This window comes from Oncorhynchus mykiss, chromosome 18 (assembly GCF_057628025.1).
Source record: "Oncorhynchus mykiss isolate SJ-2025 chromosome 18, ASM5762802v1, whole genome shotgun sequence".
Lineage (NCBI taxonomy): Eukaryota > Metazoa > Chordata > Actinopteri > Salmoniformes > Salmonidae > Oncorhynchus > Oncorhynchus mykiss.
In genome coordinates this window covers 13,458,665-13,478,096 of record NC_143039.1, presented here as the reverse complement: position 1 = coordinate 13,478,096, position 19,432 = coordinate 13,458,665, and the positions used below count along the sequence as shown (strand labels likewise).

General features: G+C 47.1%; 1 protein-coding gene across 8 annotated transcripts in view; it reads left to right on the top strand.

Annotated features, from left to right (window-relative positions):
* Positions 1–19,432, top strand: part of slc9d1 (solute carrier family 9 member D1) — a 33,884-nt gene that overhangs the window by 10,355 nt on the left and 4,097 nt on the right. For all 8 annotated transcript variants that reach the window (XM_090207149.1, XM_090207146.1, XM_090207150.1 and 5 more), the window contains 8 exons: positions 6,198–6,326; positions 6,559–6,651; positions 9,041–9,227; positions 9,423–9,540; positions 11,204–11,399; positions 15,160–15,310; positions 18,438–18,517; positions 18,673–18,822. In XM_090207149.1, the coding sequence (XP_090063275.1) occupies positions 6,198–6,326; positions 6,559–6,651; positions 9,041–9,227; positions 9,423–9,540; positions 11,204–11,399; positions 15,160–15,310; positions 18,438–18,517; positions 18,673–18,822 (1,104 nt within the window). The remainder of the gene's footprint in view (positions 1–6,197; positions 6,327–6,558; positions 6,652–9,040; positions 9,228–9,422; positions 9,541–11,203; positions 11,400–15,159; positions 15,311–18,437; positions 18,518–18,672; positions 18,823–19,432) is intronic.

Here is a 19,432-nt window from a genome sequence, read left to right as displayed (position 1 = left end):
TATGAAGACTGTCCTGAGACTCCAGCTGTAATCTGACCATATGAAGACTGTCCTGAGACTCCAGCTGTAATCTGACCATATGAAGACTGTCCTGAGACTCCAGCTGTAATCTGACCATATGAAGACTGTCCTGAGACTCCAGCTGTAATCTGACTATATGAAGACTGTCCTGAGACTCCAGCTGTAATCTGACCATATGAAGACTGTCCTATGACTCCAGCTGTAATCTGACTATATGAAGACTGTCCTGAGACTCCAGCTGTAATCTGACTATATGAAGACTGTCCTGAGACTCCAGCTGTAATCTGAGTATATGAAGACTGTCCTGAGACTCCAGCTGTAATCTGACCATATGAAGACTGTCCTGAGACTCCAGCTGTAATCTGACCATATGAAGACTGTCCTGAGACTCCAGCTGTAATCTGACCATATGAAGACTGTCCTGAGACTCCAGCTGTAATCTGACTATATGAAGACTGTCCTGAGACTCCAGCTGTAATCTGACTATATGAAGACTGTCCTGAGACTCCAGCTGTAATCTGACCATATGAAGACTGTCCTGAGACTCCAGCTGTAATCTGACCATATGAAGACTGTCCTGAGACTCCAGCTGTAATCTGACCATATGAAGACTGTCCTGAGACTCCAGCTGTAATCTGACCATATGAAGACTGTCCTGAGACTCCAGCTGTAATCTGACTATATGAAGACTGTCCTGAGACTCCAGCTGTAATCTGACTATATGAAGACTGTCCTGAGACTCCAGCTGTAATCTGACTATATGAAGACTGTCCTGAGACTCCAGCTGTAATCTGACCATATGAAGACTGTCCTGAGACTCCAGCTGTAATCTGACTATATGAAGACTGTCCTGAGACTCCAGCTGTAATCTGACCATATGAAGACTGTCCTGAGACTCCAGCTGTAATCTGACCATATGAAGACTGTCCTGAGACTCTAGCTGTAATCTGACTATATGAAGACTGTCCTGAGACTCCAGCTGTAATCTGACCATATGAAGACTGTCTTGAGACTCCAGCTGTAATCTGACTATATGAAGACTGTCCTGAGACTCCAGCTGTAATCTGACTATATGAAGACTGTCCTGAGACTCCAGCTGTAATCTGACCATATGAAGACTGTCCTGAGACTCCAGCTGTAATCTGACTATATGAAGACTGTCCTGAGACTCCAGCTGTAATCTGACTATATGAAGACTGTCCTGAGACTCCAGCTGTAATCTGACTATATGAAGACTGTCCTGAGACTCCAGCTGTAATCTGACTATATGAAGACTGTCCTGAGACTCCAGCTGTAATCTGACTATATGAAGACTGTCCTGAGTCCAGCTGTAATCTGACTATATGAAGACTGTCCTGAGACTCCAGCTGTAATCTGACTATATGAAGACTGTCCTGAGACTCCAACTGTAATCTGACCATATGAAGACTGTCCTGAGACTCCAGCTGTAATCTGACCATATGAAGACTGTCCTGAGACTCCAGCTGTAATCTGACTATATGAAGACTGTCCTGAGACTCCAGCTGTAATCTGACCATATGAAGACTGTCCTGAGACTCCAGCTGTAATCTGACTATATGAAGACTGTCCTGAGACTCCAGCTGTAATCTGACTATATGAAGACTGTCCTGAGACTCCAGCTGTAATCTGACTATATGAAGACTGTCCTGAGACTCCAGCTGTAATCTGACTATATGAAGACTGTCCTGAGACTCCAGCTGTTATCTGACTATATGAAGACTGTCCTGAGTCCAGCTGTAATCTGACTATATGAAGACTGTCCTGAGACTCCAGCTGTAATCTGACTATATGAAGACTGTCCTGAGTCCAGCTGTAATCTGACTATATGAAGACTGTCCTGAGACTCCAGCTGTAATCTGACTATATGAAGACTGTCCTGAGACTCCAACTGTAATCTGACCATATGAAGACTGTCCTGAGACTCCAGCTGTAATCTGACCATATGAAGACTGTCCTGAGACTCCAGCTGTAATCTGAGTATATGAAGACTGTCCTGAGACTCCAGCTGTAATCTGACCATATGAAGACTGTCCTGAGACTCCAGCTGTAATCTGACCATATGAAGACTGTCCTGAGACTCCAGCTGTAATCTGACCATATGAAGACTGTCCTGAGACTCCAGCTGTAATCTGACTATATGAAGACTGTCCTGAGACTCCAGCTGTAATCTGACTATATGAAGACTGTCCTGAGACTCCAGCTGTAATCTGACCATATGAAGACTGTCCTGAGACTCCAGCTGTAATCTGACCATATGAAGACTGTCCTGAGACTCCAGCTGTAATCTGACCATATGAAGACTGTCCTGAGACTCCAGCTGTAATCTGACTATATGAAGACTGTCCTGAGACTCCAGCTGTAATCTGACCATATGAAGACTGTCCTATGACTCCAGCTGTAATCTGACTATATGAAGACTGTCCTGAGACTCCAGCTGTAATCTGACTATATGAAGACTGTCCTGAGACTCCAGCTGTAATCTGAGTATATGAAGACTGTCCTGAGACTCCAGCTGTAATCTGACCATATGAAGACTGTCCTGAGACTCCAGCTGTAATCTGACCATATGAAGACTGTCCTGAGACTCCAGCTGTAATCTGACCATATGAAGACTGTCCTGAGACTCCAGCTGTAATCTGACTATATGAAGACTGTCCTGAGACTCCAGCTGTAATCTGACTATATGAAGACTGTCCTGAGACTCCAGCTGTAATCTGACCATATGAAGACTGTCCTGAGACTCCAGCTGTAATCTGACCATATGAAGACTGTCCTGAGACTCCAGCTGTAATCTGACCATATGAAGACTGTCCTGAGACTCCAGCTGTAATCTGACCATATGAAGACTGTCCTGAGACTCCAGCTGTAATCTGACTATATGAAGACTGTCCTGAGACTCCAGCTGTAATCTGACTATATGAAGACTGTCCTGAGACTCCAGCTGTAATCTGACTATATGAAGACTGTCCTGAGACTCCAGCTGTAATCTGACCATATGAAGACTGTCCTGAGACTCCAGCTGTAATCTGACTATATGAAGACTGTCCTGAGACTCCAGCTGTAATCTGACCATATGAAGACTGTCCTGAGACTCCAGCTGTAATCTGACCATATGAAGACTGTCCTGAGACTCTAGCTGTAATCTGACTATATGAAGACTGTCCTGAGACTCCAGCTGTAATCTGACCATATGAAGACTGTCTTGAGACTCCAGCTGTAATCTGACTATATGAAGACTGTCCTGAGACTCCAGCTGTAATCTGACTATATGAAGACTGTCCTGAGACTCCAGCTGTAATCTGACCATATGAAGACTGTCCTGAGACTCCAGCTGTAATCTGACTATATGAAGACTGTCCTGAGACTCCAGCTGTAATCTGACTATATGAAGACTGTCCTGAGACTCCAGCTGTAATCTGACTATATGAAGACTGTCCTGAGACTCCAGCTGTAATCTGACTATATGAAGACTGTCCTGAGACTCCAGCTGTAATCTGACTATATGAAGACTGTCCTGAGTCCAGCTGTAATCTGACTATATGAAGACTGTCCTGAGACTCCAGCTGTAATCTGACTATATGAAGACTGTCCTGAGACTCCAACTGTAATCTGACCATATGAAGACTGTCCTGAGACTCCAGCTGTAATCTGACCATATGAAGACTGTCCTGAGACTCCAGCTGTAATCTGACTATATGAAGACTGTCCTGAGACTCCAGCTGTAATCTGACCATATGAAGACTGTCCTGAGACTCCAGCTGTAATCTGACTATATGAAGACTGTCCTGAGACTCCAGCTGTAATCTGACTATATGAAGACTGTCCTGAGACTCCAGCTGTAATCTGACTATATGAAGACTGTCCTGAGACTCCAGCTGTAATCTGACTATATGAAGACTGTCCTGAGACTCCAGCTGTTATCTGACTATATGAAGACTGTCCTGAGTCCAGCTGTAATCTGACTATATGAAGACTGTCCTGAGACTCCAGCTGTAATCTGACTATATGAAGACTGTCCTGAGACTCCAACTGTAATCTGACCATATGAAGACTGTCCTGAGACTCCAGCTGTAATCTGACTATATGAAGACTGTCCTGAGACTCCAGCTGTAATCTGACTATATGAAGACTGTCCTGAGACTCCAGCTGTAACCTGACTATATGAAGACTGTCCTGAGACTCCAGCTGTAATCTGACTATATGAAGACTGTCCTGAGACTCCAGCTGTTATCTGACTATATGAAGACTGTCCTGAGTCCAGCTGTAATCTGACTATATGAAGACTGTCCTGAGACTCCAGCTGTAATCTGACTATATGAAGACTGTCCTGAGACTCCAACTGTAATCTGACCATATGAAGACTGTCCTGAGACTCCAGCTGTAATCTGACCATATGAAGACTGTCCTGAGACTCCAGCTGTAATCTGAGTATATGAAGACTGTCCTGAGACTCCAGCTGTAATCTGACCATATGAAGACTGTCCTGAGACTCCAGCTGTAATCTGACCATATGAAGACTGTCCTGAGACTCCAGCTGTAATCTGACCATATGAAGACTGTCCTGAGACTCCAGCTGTAATCTGACTATATGAAGACTGTCCTGAGACTCCAGCTGTAATCTGACTATATGAAGACTGTCCTGAGACTCCAGCTGTAATCTGACCATATGAAGACTGTCCTGAGACTCCAGCTGTAATCTGACCATATGAAGACTGTCCTGAGACTCCAGCTGTAATCTGACCATATGAAGACTGTCCTGAGACTCCAGCTGTAATCTGACTATATGAAGACTGTCCTGAGACTCCAGCTGTAATCTGACCATATGAAGACTGTCCTATGACTCCAGCTGTAATCTGACTATATGAAGACTGTCCTGAGACTCCAGCTGTAATCTGACTATATGAAGACTGTCCTGAGACTCCAGCTGTAATCTGACTATATGAAGACTGTCCTGAGACTCCAGCTGTAATCTGACCATATGAAGACTGTCCTGAGACTCCAGCTGTAATCTGACCATATGAAGACTGTCCTGAGACTCTAGCTGTAATCTGACTATATGAAGACTGTCCTGAGACTCCAGCTGTAATCTGACCATATGAAGACTGTCTTGAGACTCCAGCTGTAATCTGACTATATGAAGACTGTCCTGAGACTCCAGCTGTAATCTGACTATATGAAGACTGTCCTGAGACTCCAGCTGTAATCTGACCATATGAAGACTGTCCTGAGACTCCAGCTGTAATCTGACTATATGAAGACTGTCCTGAGACTCCAGCTGTAATCTGACTATATGAAGACTGTCCTGACTCCAGCTGTAATCTGACTATATGAAGACTGTCCTGAGACTCCAGCTGTAATCTGACTATATGAAGACTGTCCTGAGACTCCAGCTGTAATCTGACCATATGAAGACTGTCTTGAGACTCCAGCTGTAATCTGACTATATGAAGACTGTCCTGAGACTCCAGCTGTAATCTGACTATATGAAGACTGTCCTGAGACTCCAGCTGTAATCTGACCATATGAAGACTGTCCTGAGACTCCAGCTGTAATCTGACTATATGAAGACTGTCCTGAGACTCCAGCTGTAATCTGACTATATGAAGACTGTCCTGAGACTCCAGCTGTAATCTGACTATATGAAGACTGTCCTGAGACTCCAGCTGTAATCTGACTATATGAAGACTGTCCTGAGACTCCAGCTGTAATCTGACTATATGAAGACTGTCCTGAGTCCAGCTGTAATCTGACCATATGAAGACTGTCCTATGACTCCAGCTGTAATCTGACTATATGAAGACTGTCCTGAGACTCCAGCTGTAATCTGACTATATGAAGACTGTCCTGAGACTCCAGCTGTAATCTGACTATATGAAGACTGTCCTGAGACTCCAGCTGTAATCTGACTATATGAAGACTGTCCTGAGACTCCAGCTGTAATCTGACTATATGAAGACTGTCCTGAGACTCCAGCTGTAATCTGACCATATGAAGACTGTCCTGAGACTCCAGCTGTAATCTGACTATATGAAGACTGTCCTGAGACTCCAGCTGTAATCTGACCATATGGGTCTTCAAATGAAATTACTATTTCACACAATTCTAATCTGTGTCCCTGTGGTGTCCTGTCCTGTTGTCTGTGATTGGCTGGTCAGGACCTGGTCTCCGTAGTGATGCTGTCTCTGCCGTGTGGTTGGCTGTGCACTATGATGGGCCTGCCCCCCATGTTTGGTTACATCGTCTGTGGAGTCCTCCTGGGTCCCTCTGGACTCAACAGCATCAAGGTGAGACATGCAACAGTGTCTCTGTCTGCCTGTCTGCCTGTCTGTCTGTCTGTCTGCCTGTCTGTCTGTCTGTCTGTCTGTCTGTCTGTCTGTCTGTCTGTCTCTCTGCCTGCCTGTCTCTCTGCCTGCCTGTCTCTCTGCCTGCCTGTCTCACTGCCTGTCTCTCTGCCCGTCTGTCTGCCTGCCTGTCTGTGTGTCTGCCTGTGTGAGAGAGTAACGTATCTCTGTGCAGTCTATGGTGCAGGTAGAGACGCTGGGAGAGTTGGGAGTGTTCTTCACTCTCTTCGTGGTCGGTCTCGAGTTCTCCCCAGAGCGACTTCGGAAGGTAGGCTGCCTAGTGTTGCATAAATGTGAATTCCCTGTGTTTTATATTTATTTCCACACTATGAGGGTGGAATAATACTGTGAAATTGATGATGATGATGATGCCCTTCTAGTGGAACAGCTGTTTAGAACCACTGCCTGTTTTGGTGGGATGGAGTTTTGATCTGTCGGGTGACATCACCAGACAGGAAAGGACTTAACATTGGTGTGAAGTGTGTAACTCTGACCTACATTTTCACAGTGGGACTCAGAAACCCACATTCTTACATTCTTTCACCAACTCCGTCTCAGCAGAGAGCGACGTCTAACTCTCTCTCCTCTTCATTTCACTATCTGTTTATCACACACTTCCTTATCAGTCTTCCTCCCCTCCCCTCCCTCCCTCCCTCCCTCCCTCTCTCTCTCTCTCTCTCTCTCCCTCCCTCCCTGGCCTCCCTCCCTCCCTGGCCTCCCTCGCTCCCTGGCCTTCCTCGCTCCCTGGCCTCCCTCGCTCCCTGGCCTCCCTCGCTCCCTGGCCTCCCTCGCTCCCTGGCCTCCCTCCCTCGCTCCCTGGCCTCCCTCCCTCCCTCCCTGGCCTCCCTCCCTCTCTCTCTCTCTCTCTCTCTCTCTCTCTCTCTCTCTCTCTCTCTCTCTCTCTCTCTCTCTCGCCTCCCTCCCTTCCTCCCTCCCTCCCTCTCCCTGGCCTCCCTCCCTGGCCCTCCCTCCCCCTCTCTCTCTCTCTCTCTCTCTCTCTCTCTCTCCCTGGCCTCCCTCCCTGGCCTCCCTCCCTGCCCCCCCTCTCTCTCTCTCTCTCTCTCTCTCTCTCTCTCTCTCTCTCCCTGGCCTCCCTCCCTCCCTCGCCTTCCTCCCTCCCTCTCTCTCTCTCCCTCCCTCTCTTCTCTGGAACGTGTTCTAATGAGATAATTATAGGGCCTCCGTCCCTCCCTGGCCTCCCTCGCTCCCTGGCCTCCCTCGCTCCCTGGCCTCCCTCGCTCCCTGGCCTCTCTCTCTCTCTCTCTCTCGCCTTCCTCCCTCCCTCCCTCTCCCTGGCCTCCCTCCCTGGCCCTCCCTCCCTCCCTCCCCCTCTCTCTCTCTCTCTCTCCCTGGCCTCCCTCCCTCCCTCGCCTCCCTCCCTGCCCCCCCCCCCCCCTCTCTCTCTCTCTCTCTCTCTTTCTCCCTGGCCTCCCTCCCTCCCTCGCCTTCCTCCCTCCCTCTCTCTCTCTCCCTCCCTCTCTTCTCTGGAACGTGTTCTAATGAGATAATTATATTGTGTTCATGACCATTTTATATGTGTGGACGTGTTCAACTGTTCTTGTCACTAGAATAGTAAACAAACTAACATTTGACCAACGGGGACATTTTGTTGGTCCCCATGAGTTTAAATGCTATTTCTAGGTGGTTTAAGGTTAAGGTTAGAATTCGTTTTAGGTTTAAGAGCTAGGGTTAGTTTTAGGGTTAGGAGCCAGGGTTAGGTTTTGGGTTAAGGTTAGGGTAACAGTACAGCTTAGGTTTAGGTTTTTGGGTTAGGGTAAGAGTAAGAGTACGGGTTAGGTTTTTGGGTTAAGGTTAGGGTAAGAGTACGGGTTAGGTTTTTGGGTTAGGGTAGGAGTAAGAGTACGGGTTAGGTTTTTGGGTTAAGGTTAGGGTAAGGGTAAGAGTACGGGTTAGGTTTTTGGGTTAAGGTTAGGGTAAGAGTAAGAGTACGGGTTAGGTTTTTGGGTTAAGGTAAGGGTAAGAGTACGGGTTAGGTTTTTGGGTTAGGGTAAGAGTAAGAGTACGGGTTAGGTTTTTGGGTTAAGGTAAGAGTAAGAGTTAGGGTTAGGTTTTTGGGTTAAGGTTAGGGTAAGGGTAAGAGAAAGAGTACGGGTTAGGTTTTTGGGTTAAGGTTAGGGTAAGGGTAAGAGTAAGAGTACGGGTTAGGTTTTTGGGTTAAGGTTAGGGTAAGGGTAGGAGTAAGAGTATGGGTTAGGTTTTTGGGTTGAGGTTAGGGTAAGGGTAGGAGTAAGAGTACGGGTTAGGTTTTTAGGTTAAGGTTAGGGTAAGGGTAGGAGTAAGAGTACGGGTTAGGTTTTTGGGTTAAGGTAAGGGTAAGAGTACGGGTTAGGTTTTTGGGTTAAGGTAAGAGTTAGGGTTAGGTTTTTGGGTTAAGGTAAGAGTAAGAGTTAGGGTTAGGTTTTTGGGTTAAGGTTAGGGTAAGGGTAAGAGTAAGAGTACGGGTTAGGTTTTTGGGTTAAGGTAAGAGTTAGGGTTAGGTTTTTGGGTTAAGGTTAGGGTAAGGGTAGGAGTAAGAGTTAGGGGTTAGGGAAAATAGGATTTTGAGTGGGACTGAATTGTGTGTCCCCACCAGATTAGTTGTACAAGACTGTGTGTGTGTATTTAACATGTGTGTACTGTCCTATGTGTGTGTGCAGGTGTGGAAAATCTCTGTGCAGGGTTCATGCTACCTCAGTCTGTTGATGGTGGCTACAGGGCTGCTGTGGGGTCAGGTGCTGCATATCCGTCCCACCCAGACCGTCTTCATCTCCTCCTGTCTCTCTCTATCCTCCACGCCACTGGTCTCACGCTTCCTGGCTGGGGGCGCCCGCGCAGACAAGGACGGTACGGAGACTACGGACGTGTGTGTGTGTGTGTGTGTGTGTGTGTGTGTGTGTGTGTGTGTGTGTGTGTGTGTGTGTGTGTGTGTGAGAGTGAGAGACAGAGACTTGACTTCCAATGCTCTTTATTTTAATGTTAAAGAACCACCTGTCTTTAAATGAGTAACTGGCTACAAACATTAAAACTGTGTGTGTGTAGGGGAGCTGGACTACAGCAGTGTTCTCCTGGGGATGTTGGTAATGCAGGATGTTCAGCTGGGTCTGTTCATAGCCGTCATGCCCACCCTCATACAGGTGTCATCTGGCCACCTGGACAGGTGAGCGCACACACACACACACACAGCTGTATATGCACTACTATCTAGACACACCCTGTCCCAAAACTCAACTCATGCTAGTAAGGTGTGTAGTTCCAAAGATGTGTTAGAAGTTCTAATGTTTAATACTGTTGTGTCCTGTCTTCTGAGGGTCCTGTCTTGTCTTCTGAGGGTCCTGTCATGTGTTTTGTCTTCTGAGGGTCCTGTCCTGTGTTTTGTCTTCTGAGGGTCCTGTCCTGTGTTTTGTCTTCTGAGGGTCCTGTCTTGTCTTCTGAGGGTCCTGTCCTGTCTTCTGAGGGTCCTGTCCTGTGTCTTGTCTTCTGAGGGTCCTGTCCTGTGTTTTGTCTTCTGAGGGTCCTGTCTTGTCTTCTGAGGGTCCTGTCCTGTGTCTTGTCTTCTGAGGGTCCTGTCCTGTCTTCTGAGGGTCCTGTCCTGTCTTCTGAGGGTCCTGTCTTGTCTTCTGAGGGTCCTGTCCTGTGTTTTGTCTTCTGAGGGTCCTGTCTTGTCTTCTGAGGGTCCTGTCTTGTCTTCTGAGGGTCCTGTCCTGTGTTTTGTCTTCTGAGGGTCCTGTCTTGTCTTCTGAGGGTCCTGTCCTGTGTTTTGTCTTCTGAGGGTCCTGTCTTGTCTTCTGAGGGTCCTGTCTTGTCTTCTGAGGGTCCTGTCCTGTCTTGTCTTCTGAGGGTCCTGTCTTGTCTTCTGAGGGTCCTGTCTTGTCTTCTGAGGGTCCTGTCTTCTGAGGGTCCTGTGTTTTGTCTTCTGAGGGTCCTGTCCTGTGTTTTGTCTTCTGAGGGTCCTGTTTTGTCTTCTGAGGGTCCTGTCTGCTCAGGGTCCTGTCCTGTGTTTTGTCTTCTGAGGGTCCTGTTTTGTCTTATGAGGGTTCTGTCTTCTGAGGGTCCTGTTCTGTCTTCTGAGGGTTCTGTCTTCTGAGGGTTCTGTCCTGTGTTCTGTCTTCTGAGGGTCATGTTCTGTCTTCTGAGGGTCCTGTTCTGTCTTTTGAGGGTCCTGTCTTCTGAGGGTCCTGTTCTGTCTTCTGAGGGTCCTGTCTTCTGAGGGTCCTGTTTTGTCTTCTGAGGGTCCTGTTTTGTCTTATGAGGGTTCTGTCTTCTGAGGGTCCTGTTCTGTCTTCTGAGGGTTCTGTCTTCTGAGGGTTCTGTCCTGTGTTCTGTCTTCTGAGGGTTCTGTCCTGTGTTCTGTCTTCTGAGGGTCATGTTCTGTCTTCTGAGGGTCCTGTTCTGTCTTCTGAGGGTCCTGTCTTCTGAGGGTTCTGTTCTGTCTTCTGAGGGTCCTGTCTTCTGAGGGTCCTGTTTTGTCTTCTGAGGGTCCTGTTTTGTCTTATGAGGGTTCTGTCTTCTGAGGGTCCTGTTCTGTCTTCTGAGGGTTCTGTCTTCTGAGGGTTCTGTCCTGTGTTCTGTCTTCTGAGGGTCATGTTCTGTCTTCTGAGGGTCCTGTTCTGTCTTCTGAGGGTCCTGTCTTCTGAGGGTTCTGTTCTGTCTTCTGAGGGTCCTGTCTTCTGAGGGTCCTGTTTTGTCTTCTGAGGGTCCTGTTCTGTCTTCTGAGGGTCCTGTCCTGTGCTCTGTCCTCCTAGCCCAGGTCCTGTTCTCTCTGTAAACCAGTGTTCTGTGTTGTGAGGCTGGTGTTCTATGTTTTATCCTGTGTTCTGTAGTGTCCTGTTTGGAGGTCTGCACGTCCTCCTGCTCCTGTCCCAGGTCCTGTTCTCTCTGGCTATGGTACTACTGCTGTGTGTTCTCCTCAAATCCTTCCTGATTGGTCCATACTACAGGAAGCTCCATGCTGAGTCTAAAGGCAACAAGGAGATCCTGGTTCTGGGGACCGCTGCCTTCGTATTCCTCATGCTCACCGTATGTACCCCCTCCCCCCTCTATCCTCTCCTCTGTGAGATATACAGTGCCTTGCGAAAGTATTCGGCCCCCTTGAACTTTGCGACCTTTTGCCACATTTCAGGCTTCAAACATAAAGATATAAAACTGTATTTTTTTGTGAAGAATCAACAACAAGTGGGACACAATCATGAAGTGGAACGACATTTATTGGATATTTCAAACTTTTTTAACAAATCAAAAACTGAAAAATTGGCCGTGCAAAATTATTCAGCCCCCTTAAGTTAATACTTTGTAGCGCCACCTTTTGCTGCGATTACAGCTGTAAGTCGCTTGGGGTATGTCTCTATCAGTTTTGCACATCGAGAGACTGAATTTTTTTCCCATTCCTCCTTGCAAAACAGCTCGAGCTCAGTGAGGTTGGATGGAGAGCATTTGTGAACAGCAGTTTTCAGTTCTTTCCACAGATTCTCGATTGGATTCAGGTCTGGACTTTGACTTGGCCATTCTAACACCTGGATATGTTTATTTTTGAACCATTCCATTGTAGATTTTGCTTTATGTTTTGGATCATTGTCTTGTTGGAAGACAAATCTCCGTCCCAGTCTCAGGTCTTTTTCAGACTCCATCAGGTTTTCTTCCAGAATGGTCCTGTATTTGGCTCCATCCATCTTCCCATCAATTTTAACCATCTTCCCTGTCCCTGCTGAAGAAAAGCAGGCCCAAACCATGATGCTGCCACCACCATGTTTGACAGTGTGTTCAGCTGTGTTGCTTTTACGCCAAACATAACGTTTTGCATTGTTGCCAAAAAGTTCAATTTTGGTTTCATCTGACCAGAGCACCTTCTTCCACATGTTTGGTGTGTCTCCCAGGTGGCTTGTGGCAAACTTTAAACAACACTTTTAATGGATATCTTTAAGAAATGGCTTTCTTCTTGCCACTCTTCCATAAAGGCCAGATTTGTGCAATATACGACTGATTGTTGTCCTATGGACAGAGTCTCCCACTTCATCTGTAGATCTCTGCAGTTCATCCAGAGTGATCATGGGCCTCTTGGCTGCATCTCTGATCAGTCTTCTCCTTGTATGAGCTGAAAGTTTAGAGGGACGGCCAGGTCTTGGTAGATTTGCAGTGGTCTGATACTCCTTCCATTTCAATATTATCGCTTGCACAGTGCTCCTTGGGATGTTTAAAGCTTGGGAAATATTTTTGTATCCAAATCCGGCTTTAAACTTCTTCACAACAGTATCTCGGACCTGCCTGGTGTGTTCCTTGTTCTTCATGATGCTCTCTGCGCTTTTAACGTACCTCTGAGACTATCACAGTGCAGGTGCATTTATACGGAGACTTGATTACACACAGGTGGATTGTATTTATCATCATTAGTCATTTAGGTCAACATTGGATCATTCAGAGATCCTCACTGAACTTCTGGAGAGAGTTTGCTGCACTGAAAGTAAAGGGGCTGAATAATTTTGCACGCCCAATTTTTCAGTTTTTGATTTGTTAAAAAAGTTTGAAATATCCAATAAATGTCGTTCAACTTCATGATTGTGTCCCACTTGTTGTTGATTCTTCACAAAAAAATACAGTTTTATATCTTTATGTTTGAAGCCTGAAATGTGGCAAAAGGTCGCAAAGTTCAAGGGGGCCGAATACTTTCGCAAGGCACTGTAGCTCCCCCCTCTATCCTCTCCTCTGTGAGATATAGCTCCCCCCTCTATCCTCTCCTCTGTGAGATATAGCTCCCCCTCTATCCTCTCCTCTGTGAGATATAGCTCCCCCCTCTATCTTCTCCTCTGTGAGATATGGCTCCCCCTCTATCCTCTCCTCTGTGAGATATAGCCCCCCCTCTATCCTCTCCTCTGTGAGATATAGCCCCCCCTCTATCCTCTCCTCTGTGAGATATAGCTCCCCCCTCTATCCTCTCCTCTGTGAGATGTAGCTTCCTCTCCTCTGTGAGATATAGCTCCCCCCCCTCTATCCTCTCCTCTGTGAGATATAGCCCCCCCACCTCTATCCTCTCCTCTGTGAGATATAGCTCCCCCTCTATCCTCTCCTCAGTGAGATATAGCTCCCCCTCTATCCTCTCCTCTGTGAGATATAGCTCCCCCCTCTATCCTCTCCTCTGCGAGATATAGCTCCCCCCTCTATCCTCTCCTCTGTGAGATATAGCTCCCCCCCCTCTATCCTCTCCTCTGTGAGATATAGCTCCCCCCTCTATCCTCTCCTCTGTGAGATATAGCTCCCCCTCTATCCTCTCCTCTGTGAGATATAGCCCCCCCACCTCTATCCTCTCCTCTGTGAGATATAGCTCCCCCTCTATCCTCTCCTCAGTGAGATATAGCTCCCCCTCTATCCTCTCCTCTGTGAGATATAGCTCCCCCCTCTATCCTCTCCTCTGCGAGATATAGCTCCCCCCTCTATCCTCTCCTCTGTGAGATATAGCTCCCCCCCCTCTATCCTCTCCTCTGTGAGATATAGCTCCCCCCTCTATCCTCTCCTCTGTGAGATATAGCTCCCCCTCTATCCTCTCCTCAGTGAGATATAGCTCCCCCTCTATCCTCTCCTCTGTGAGATATAGCTCCCCCCTCTATCCTCTCCTCTGTGAGATATAGCTCCCCCCTCTATCCTCTCCTCTGTGAGATATAGCTCCCCCCTCTATCCTCTCCTCTGCGAGATATAGCTCCCCCCTCTATCCTCTCCTCTGTGAGATATAGCTCCCCCCCCTCTATCCTCTCCTCTGTGAGATATAGCTCCCCCCCCCTCTATCCTCTCCTCTGTGAGATATAGCTCCCCCCTCTATCCTCTCCTCTGTGAGATGTAGCTCCCCCCTCTATCCTCTCATCTGTGAGATATAGCTCCCCCTCCTCTATCCTCTCCTCTGTGAGATGTAGCTTCCCCTCCTCTGTGAGATATAGCTCCCCCTCTATCCTCTCCTCTGTGAGATATAGCTCCCCCTCTATCCTCTCCTCTGTGAGATATATCTCCCCCCTCTATCTTCTCCTCTGTGAGATGTAGCGCCCCCCTCTATCCTCTCCTCTGTGAGATATAGCTCCCCCTCTATCCTCTCCTCTGTGAGATATAGCTCCCCCTCTATCCTCTCCTCTGTGAGATATAGCTCCCCCTCTATCCTCTCCTCTGAGAGATGTAGCTTCCTCTCCTCTGTGAGATGTAGCTCCCCCTCCTCTATCCCCTCCTCTGAGAGATGTAGCTTCCCCTCCTCTATCCCCTCCTCGGAGAGATGTAGCTTCCTCTCCTCTGAGAGATGTAGCTTCCCCTCCGCTATCCTCTCCTCTGAGAGATGTAGCTTCCTCTCCTCTGAGAGATGTAGCTTCCCCTCCTCTATCCCCTCCTCGGAGAGATGTAGCTTCCTCTCCTCTGAGAGATGTAGCTTCCCCTCCTCTATCCCCTCCTCTGAGAGATGTAGCTTCCTCTCCTCTGTGAGATGTAGCTCCCCCTCCTCTATCCCCTCCTCTGAGAGATGTAGCTTCCCCTCCTCTATCCCCTCCTCGGAGAGATGTAGCTTCCTCTCCTCTGAGAGATGTAGCTTCCCCTCCGCTATCCTCTCCTCTGAGAGATGTAGCTTCCTCTCCTCTGAGAGATGTAGCTCTCTTCTCCGACAGAGGTTATGTTTCCTGTACAATCAAGTACTACAATTGACATTCCAATACAAATACAATACTGTGTCATTAGGGAGTTTATGATATAAATGGTTAAACTATATCCATTCTACCAAATTTATGTCAAATGACGTTTTTCCCCCGGCGTTTCCCAGGTGACAGAGTTCCTGGACATTTCCATGGAGCTGGGCTGCTTCCTGGCTGGAGCGCTTCTCTCCTCGCAGGGTCACATTTGCACCACGGAGGTCATGGGCTGCATCGAGCCAATCAGAGACTTCCTCGCCATCATCTTCTTCGCCTCCATTGGTCAGAACTGAAGCTTACCCTCTGCCGTGTCTCTGTTTAGCGTCATATCTCTGTCTCTCTATGGCTGTTTAGCATCATATCTCTGTCTCTCTATGGCTGTTTAGCATCGTACAGTTGAAGTCGGAAGTTTACATACACCTTAAGGCAAATACATTTAAACTCAGTTTTTCACAATTCCTGACATTTAATCCTAGTAAGAATTCCCTGTCTTAGGTCATTTAGGATCACCACTTTATTTTAAGAATGTGAAATGTCAGAATAATAGTAGAGAGAATTATTTATTTCAGCTTTTATTTCTTTCATCACATTCCCATTGGGTCAGGAGTTTACATACACTCAATTAGTATTTGGTAGTATTGCCTTTAAGTTGATTAACTTGGGTCAAATGTTTTGGGTAGCCTTCCACAAGCTTCTCACAATAAGTTGGGTGAATTTTGGCCCGTTCCTCCTGACAGAGCTGGTGTAGGCTTGTAGGCCTTCTTGCTCACACACGCCTTTTCCAGTTCTGCCTGCACATTTTCTATGGGATTGAGGTCAGGGCTTTGTGATGGCCACTCCAATAACTTGACTTTGTTGTCTTTAAGCCATTTTGCCACAACTTTGGAAGTATGCTTGGAGTTATTGTCCCTTTGGAAGACCCATTTGCGACCAGATTTAACTTCCTGACTGATGTCTTGGGATGTTGCTTCAATATATCCACATAATTTTCCATCCTCATAATGCCATCCATTTTGTGAAGTGCACCAGTCCCTCCTGCAGCAAAGCACCCCCACAACATGATGCTGCCACCCCTGTGCTTCACGGTTGGGATGGTGTTCTTCGTCTTGCAAGCATTGTGTCAAAGTAGATGTCCTAACCGACTTGCCAGAACTAAAGTTTGTTAACAAGAAATTTGTTGAGTGGTTGAAAAACGAGTTTTAATGACTCCAACCTCAGTGTATGTAAACTTCCGACTTCAACTGTATCTCTGTCTCTCTATGGCTGTTTAGCATCGTATCTCTACTGCTGTAGGTCTATGTGTTGTCTCTACTACTGTAGGTCTCTGTGTTGTCTCTACTACTGTAGGTCTCTGTGTTGTCTCTACTGCTGTAGGTCTCTATGTGTTGTCTCTGTGTTGTCTCTACTACTGTAGGTCTATGTGTTGTCTCTACTACTGTAGGTCTGTGTGTTGTCTCTACTGCTGTAGGTCTCTGTGTTGTCTACTGCAGTAGGTCTCTGTGTGTTGTCTCTACTACTGTAGGTCTCTGTGTGTTGTCTCTACTACTGTAGGTCTCTGTGTTGTCTCTACTGCTGTAGGTCTATGTGTGTTGTTTCTACTACTGTAGGTCTCTGTGTGTTGTCTCTACTACTGTAGGTCTATGTGTTGTCTCTACTACTGTAGGTCTATGTGTGTTGTCTCTACTACTGTAGGTCTCTGTGTTGTCTCTACTACTGTAGGTCTCTATGTGTTATCTCTACTACTGTAGGTCTCTGTGTTGTCTCTACTGCTGTAGGTCTGTATGTGTTGTCTCTACTACTGTAGGTCTCTGTGTTGTCTCTACTGCTGTGGGTCTCTCTGTGTTGTCTCTACTACTGTAGGTCTCTGTGTTGTCTCTACTGCTGTAGGTCTCTATGTGTTGTCTCTACTACTGTAGGTCTATGTGTTGTTTCTACTACTGTAGGTCTCTGTGTTGTCTCTACTGCTGTAGGTCTGTATGTGTTGTCTCTACTGCTGTAGGTCTCTATGTGTTGTCTCTACTACTGTAGGTCTCTGTGTTGTCTCTACTGCTGTAGGTCTCTATGTGTTGTCTCTACTACTGTAGGTCTATGTGTTGTCTACTACTGTAGGTCTCTGTGTTGTCTCTACTACTGTAGGTCTCTGTGTGTTGTCTCTACTACTGTAGGTCTCTGTGTGTTGTCTCTACTACTGTAGGTCTCTGTGTGTTGTCTCTACTACTGTAGGTCTCTGTGTGTTGTCTCTACTACTGTAGGTCTCTGTGTGTTGTCTCTACTACTGTAGGTCTCTATGTGTTGTCTCTACTACTGTAGGTCTCTGTGTTGTCTCTACTACTGTAGGTCTATGTGTTGTCTCTACTACTGTAGGTCTCTGTGTTGTCTCTACTACTGTAGGTCTCTGTGTTGTCTCTACTGCTGTAGGTCTGTATGTGTTGTCTCTACTGCTGTAGGTCTCTGTGTGTTGTCTCTACTACTGTAGGTCTCTATGTGTTGTCTATACTACTGTAGGTCTCTGTGTTGTCTCTACTACTGTAGGTCTCTGTGTGTTGTCTCTACTACTGTAGGTCTCTGTGTGTTGTCTCTACTGTAGGTCTCTATGTGTTGTCTCTACTACTGTAGGTCTCTCTGTGTTGTCTCTACTGCTGTAGGTCTCTGTGTTGTCTCTACTACTGTAGGTCTCTATGTGTTGTCTCTACTGCTGTAGGTCTCTGTGTTGTCTCTACTACTGTAGGTCTCTGTGTTGTCTCTACTGCTGTAGGTCTCTGTGTTGTCTCTACTACTGTAGGTCTCTATGTTGTCTCTACTACTGTAGGTCTCTGTGTTGTCTCTACTGCTGTAGGTCTCTGTGTTGTCTCTACTACTGTAGGTCTCTATGTTGTCTCTACTACTGTAGGTCTCTGTGTGTTGTCTCTACTGCTGTAGGTCTCTGTGTTGTCTCTACTGCAGTAGCTCTATGTGTTGTCTCTACTGCTGTAGGTCTCTGTGTTGTCTCTACTACTGTAGGTCTCTGTGTGTTGTCTCTACTGCTGTAGGTCTCTGTGTTGTCTCTACTGCTGTAGGTCTCTGTGTGTTGTTTCTACTGCTGTAGGTCTCTGTGTTGTCTCTACTACTGTAGGTCTCTGTGTTGTCTCTACTGCTGTAGGTCTCTGTGTGTTGTCTCTACTGCTGTAGGTCTCTATGTGTTGTCTCTACTGCTGTAGGTCTCTCTGTGTTGTGTCTACTGCTGTAGGTCTCTGTGTTGTCTCTACTACTGTAGGTCTCTATGTTGTCTCTACTGCTGTAGGTCTCTGTGTGTTGTCTCTACTACTGTAGGTCTCTGTGTGTTGTCTCTACTGCTCTAGGTCTCCATGTGTAGGTCTCCATGTGTAGGTCTCCATGTGTAGGTCTCCATGTGTGTTCTCTTCTACTGCAGGTTTCCATGTCTTTCCTACCTTTGTCCTGTACGAACTGACAGTCCTGGTGGTGCTGACTCTCTCACTGGTCATCATGAAGGTATGCTGTTGTTGCTTTAAACCACTCTCGCTTACTTATTTTCTCTCAATCTCTCTCTCTCTCTTTCTCTCCCTCCCCCTCTCTCTCTCTCTCTCTCTCCCTCTCTCTCTCACTCTCTCTAATTAAACACCTCCTCCTCTCCATGTTCCTGTTAGTTCCTGATGGCGGTGCTGGTGCTGTCGGCCATCTTGCCTAAGGGTTCTCGCCACATCCGTTGGATAGTGTCTGCTGGCCTGGCGCAGGTCAGCGAGTTCTCCTTCGTCTTGGGGAGCCGCGCCCGCCGAGCTGGCATCATCTCCAGAGAGGTACTTCTACCGAAGAACAGACCACCACTCGATGCTTAGTTCCAAATCAAACAATAGCCACTAGTCCCTAGACACTACCCCTAACCACTACCCCCTAGACACTACCCCTAACCTTTACCCATAGACACTACCACTAACCACTACCCCTAACCACTACCTCTAACCACTACCCCTCGACACTACCCCTAACCACTACCCATAAACACTACCCCTAGACACTACTCCTAACCTTTACCCATAGACACTACCACTAACCACTACCCCTCGACACTACCCCTAACCACTACCACTAACCACTACCACTAACCTTTACCCATAGACACTACCACTAACCATTAACCACTACCCCTAACCACTACCACTAACCACTACCTCTAACCACTACCCCTCGACACTACCCCTAACCACTACCACTAACCACTACCACTAACCACTACCTCTAACCACTACCCCTAGACACTACCCCTAACCACTACCACTAACCACTACCACTAACCTTTACCCATAGACACTACCACTAACCATTAACCACTACCCCTAACCACTACCACTAACCACTACCTCTAACCACTACCCCTCGACACTACCCCTAACCACTACCCTTAGACAC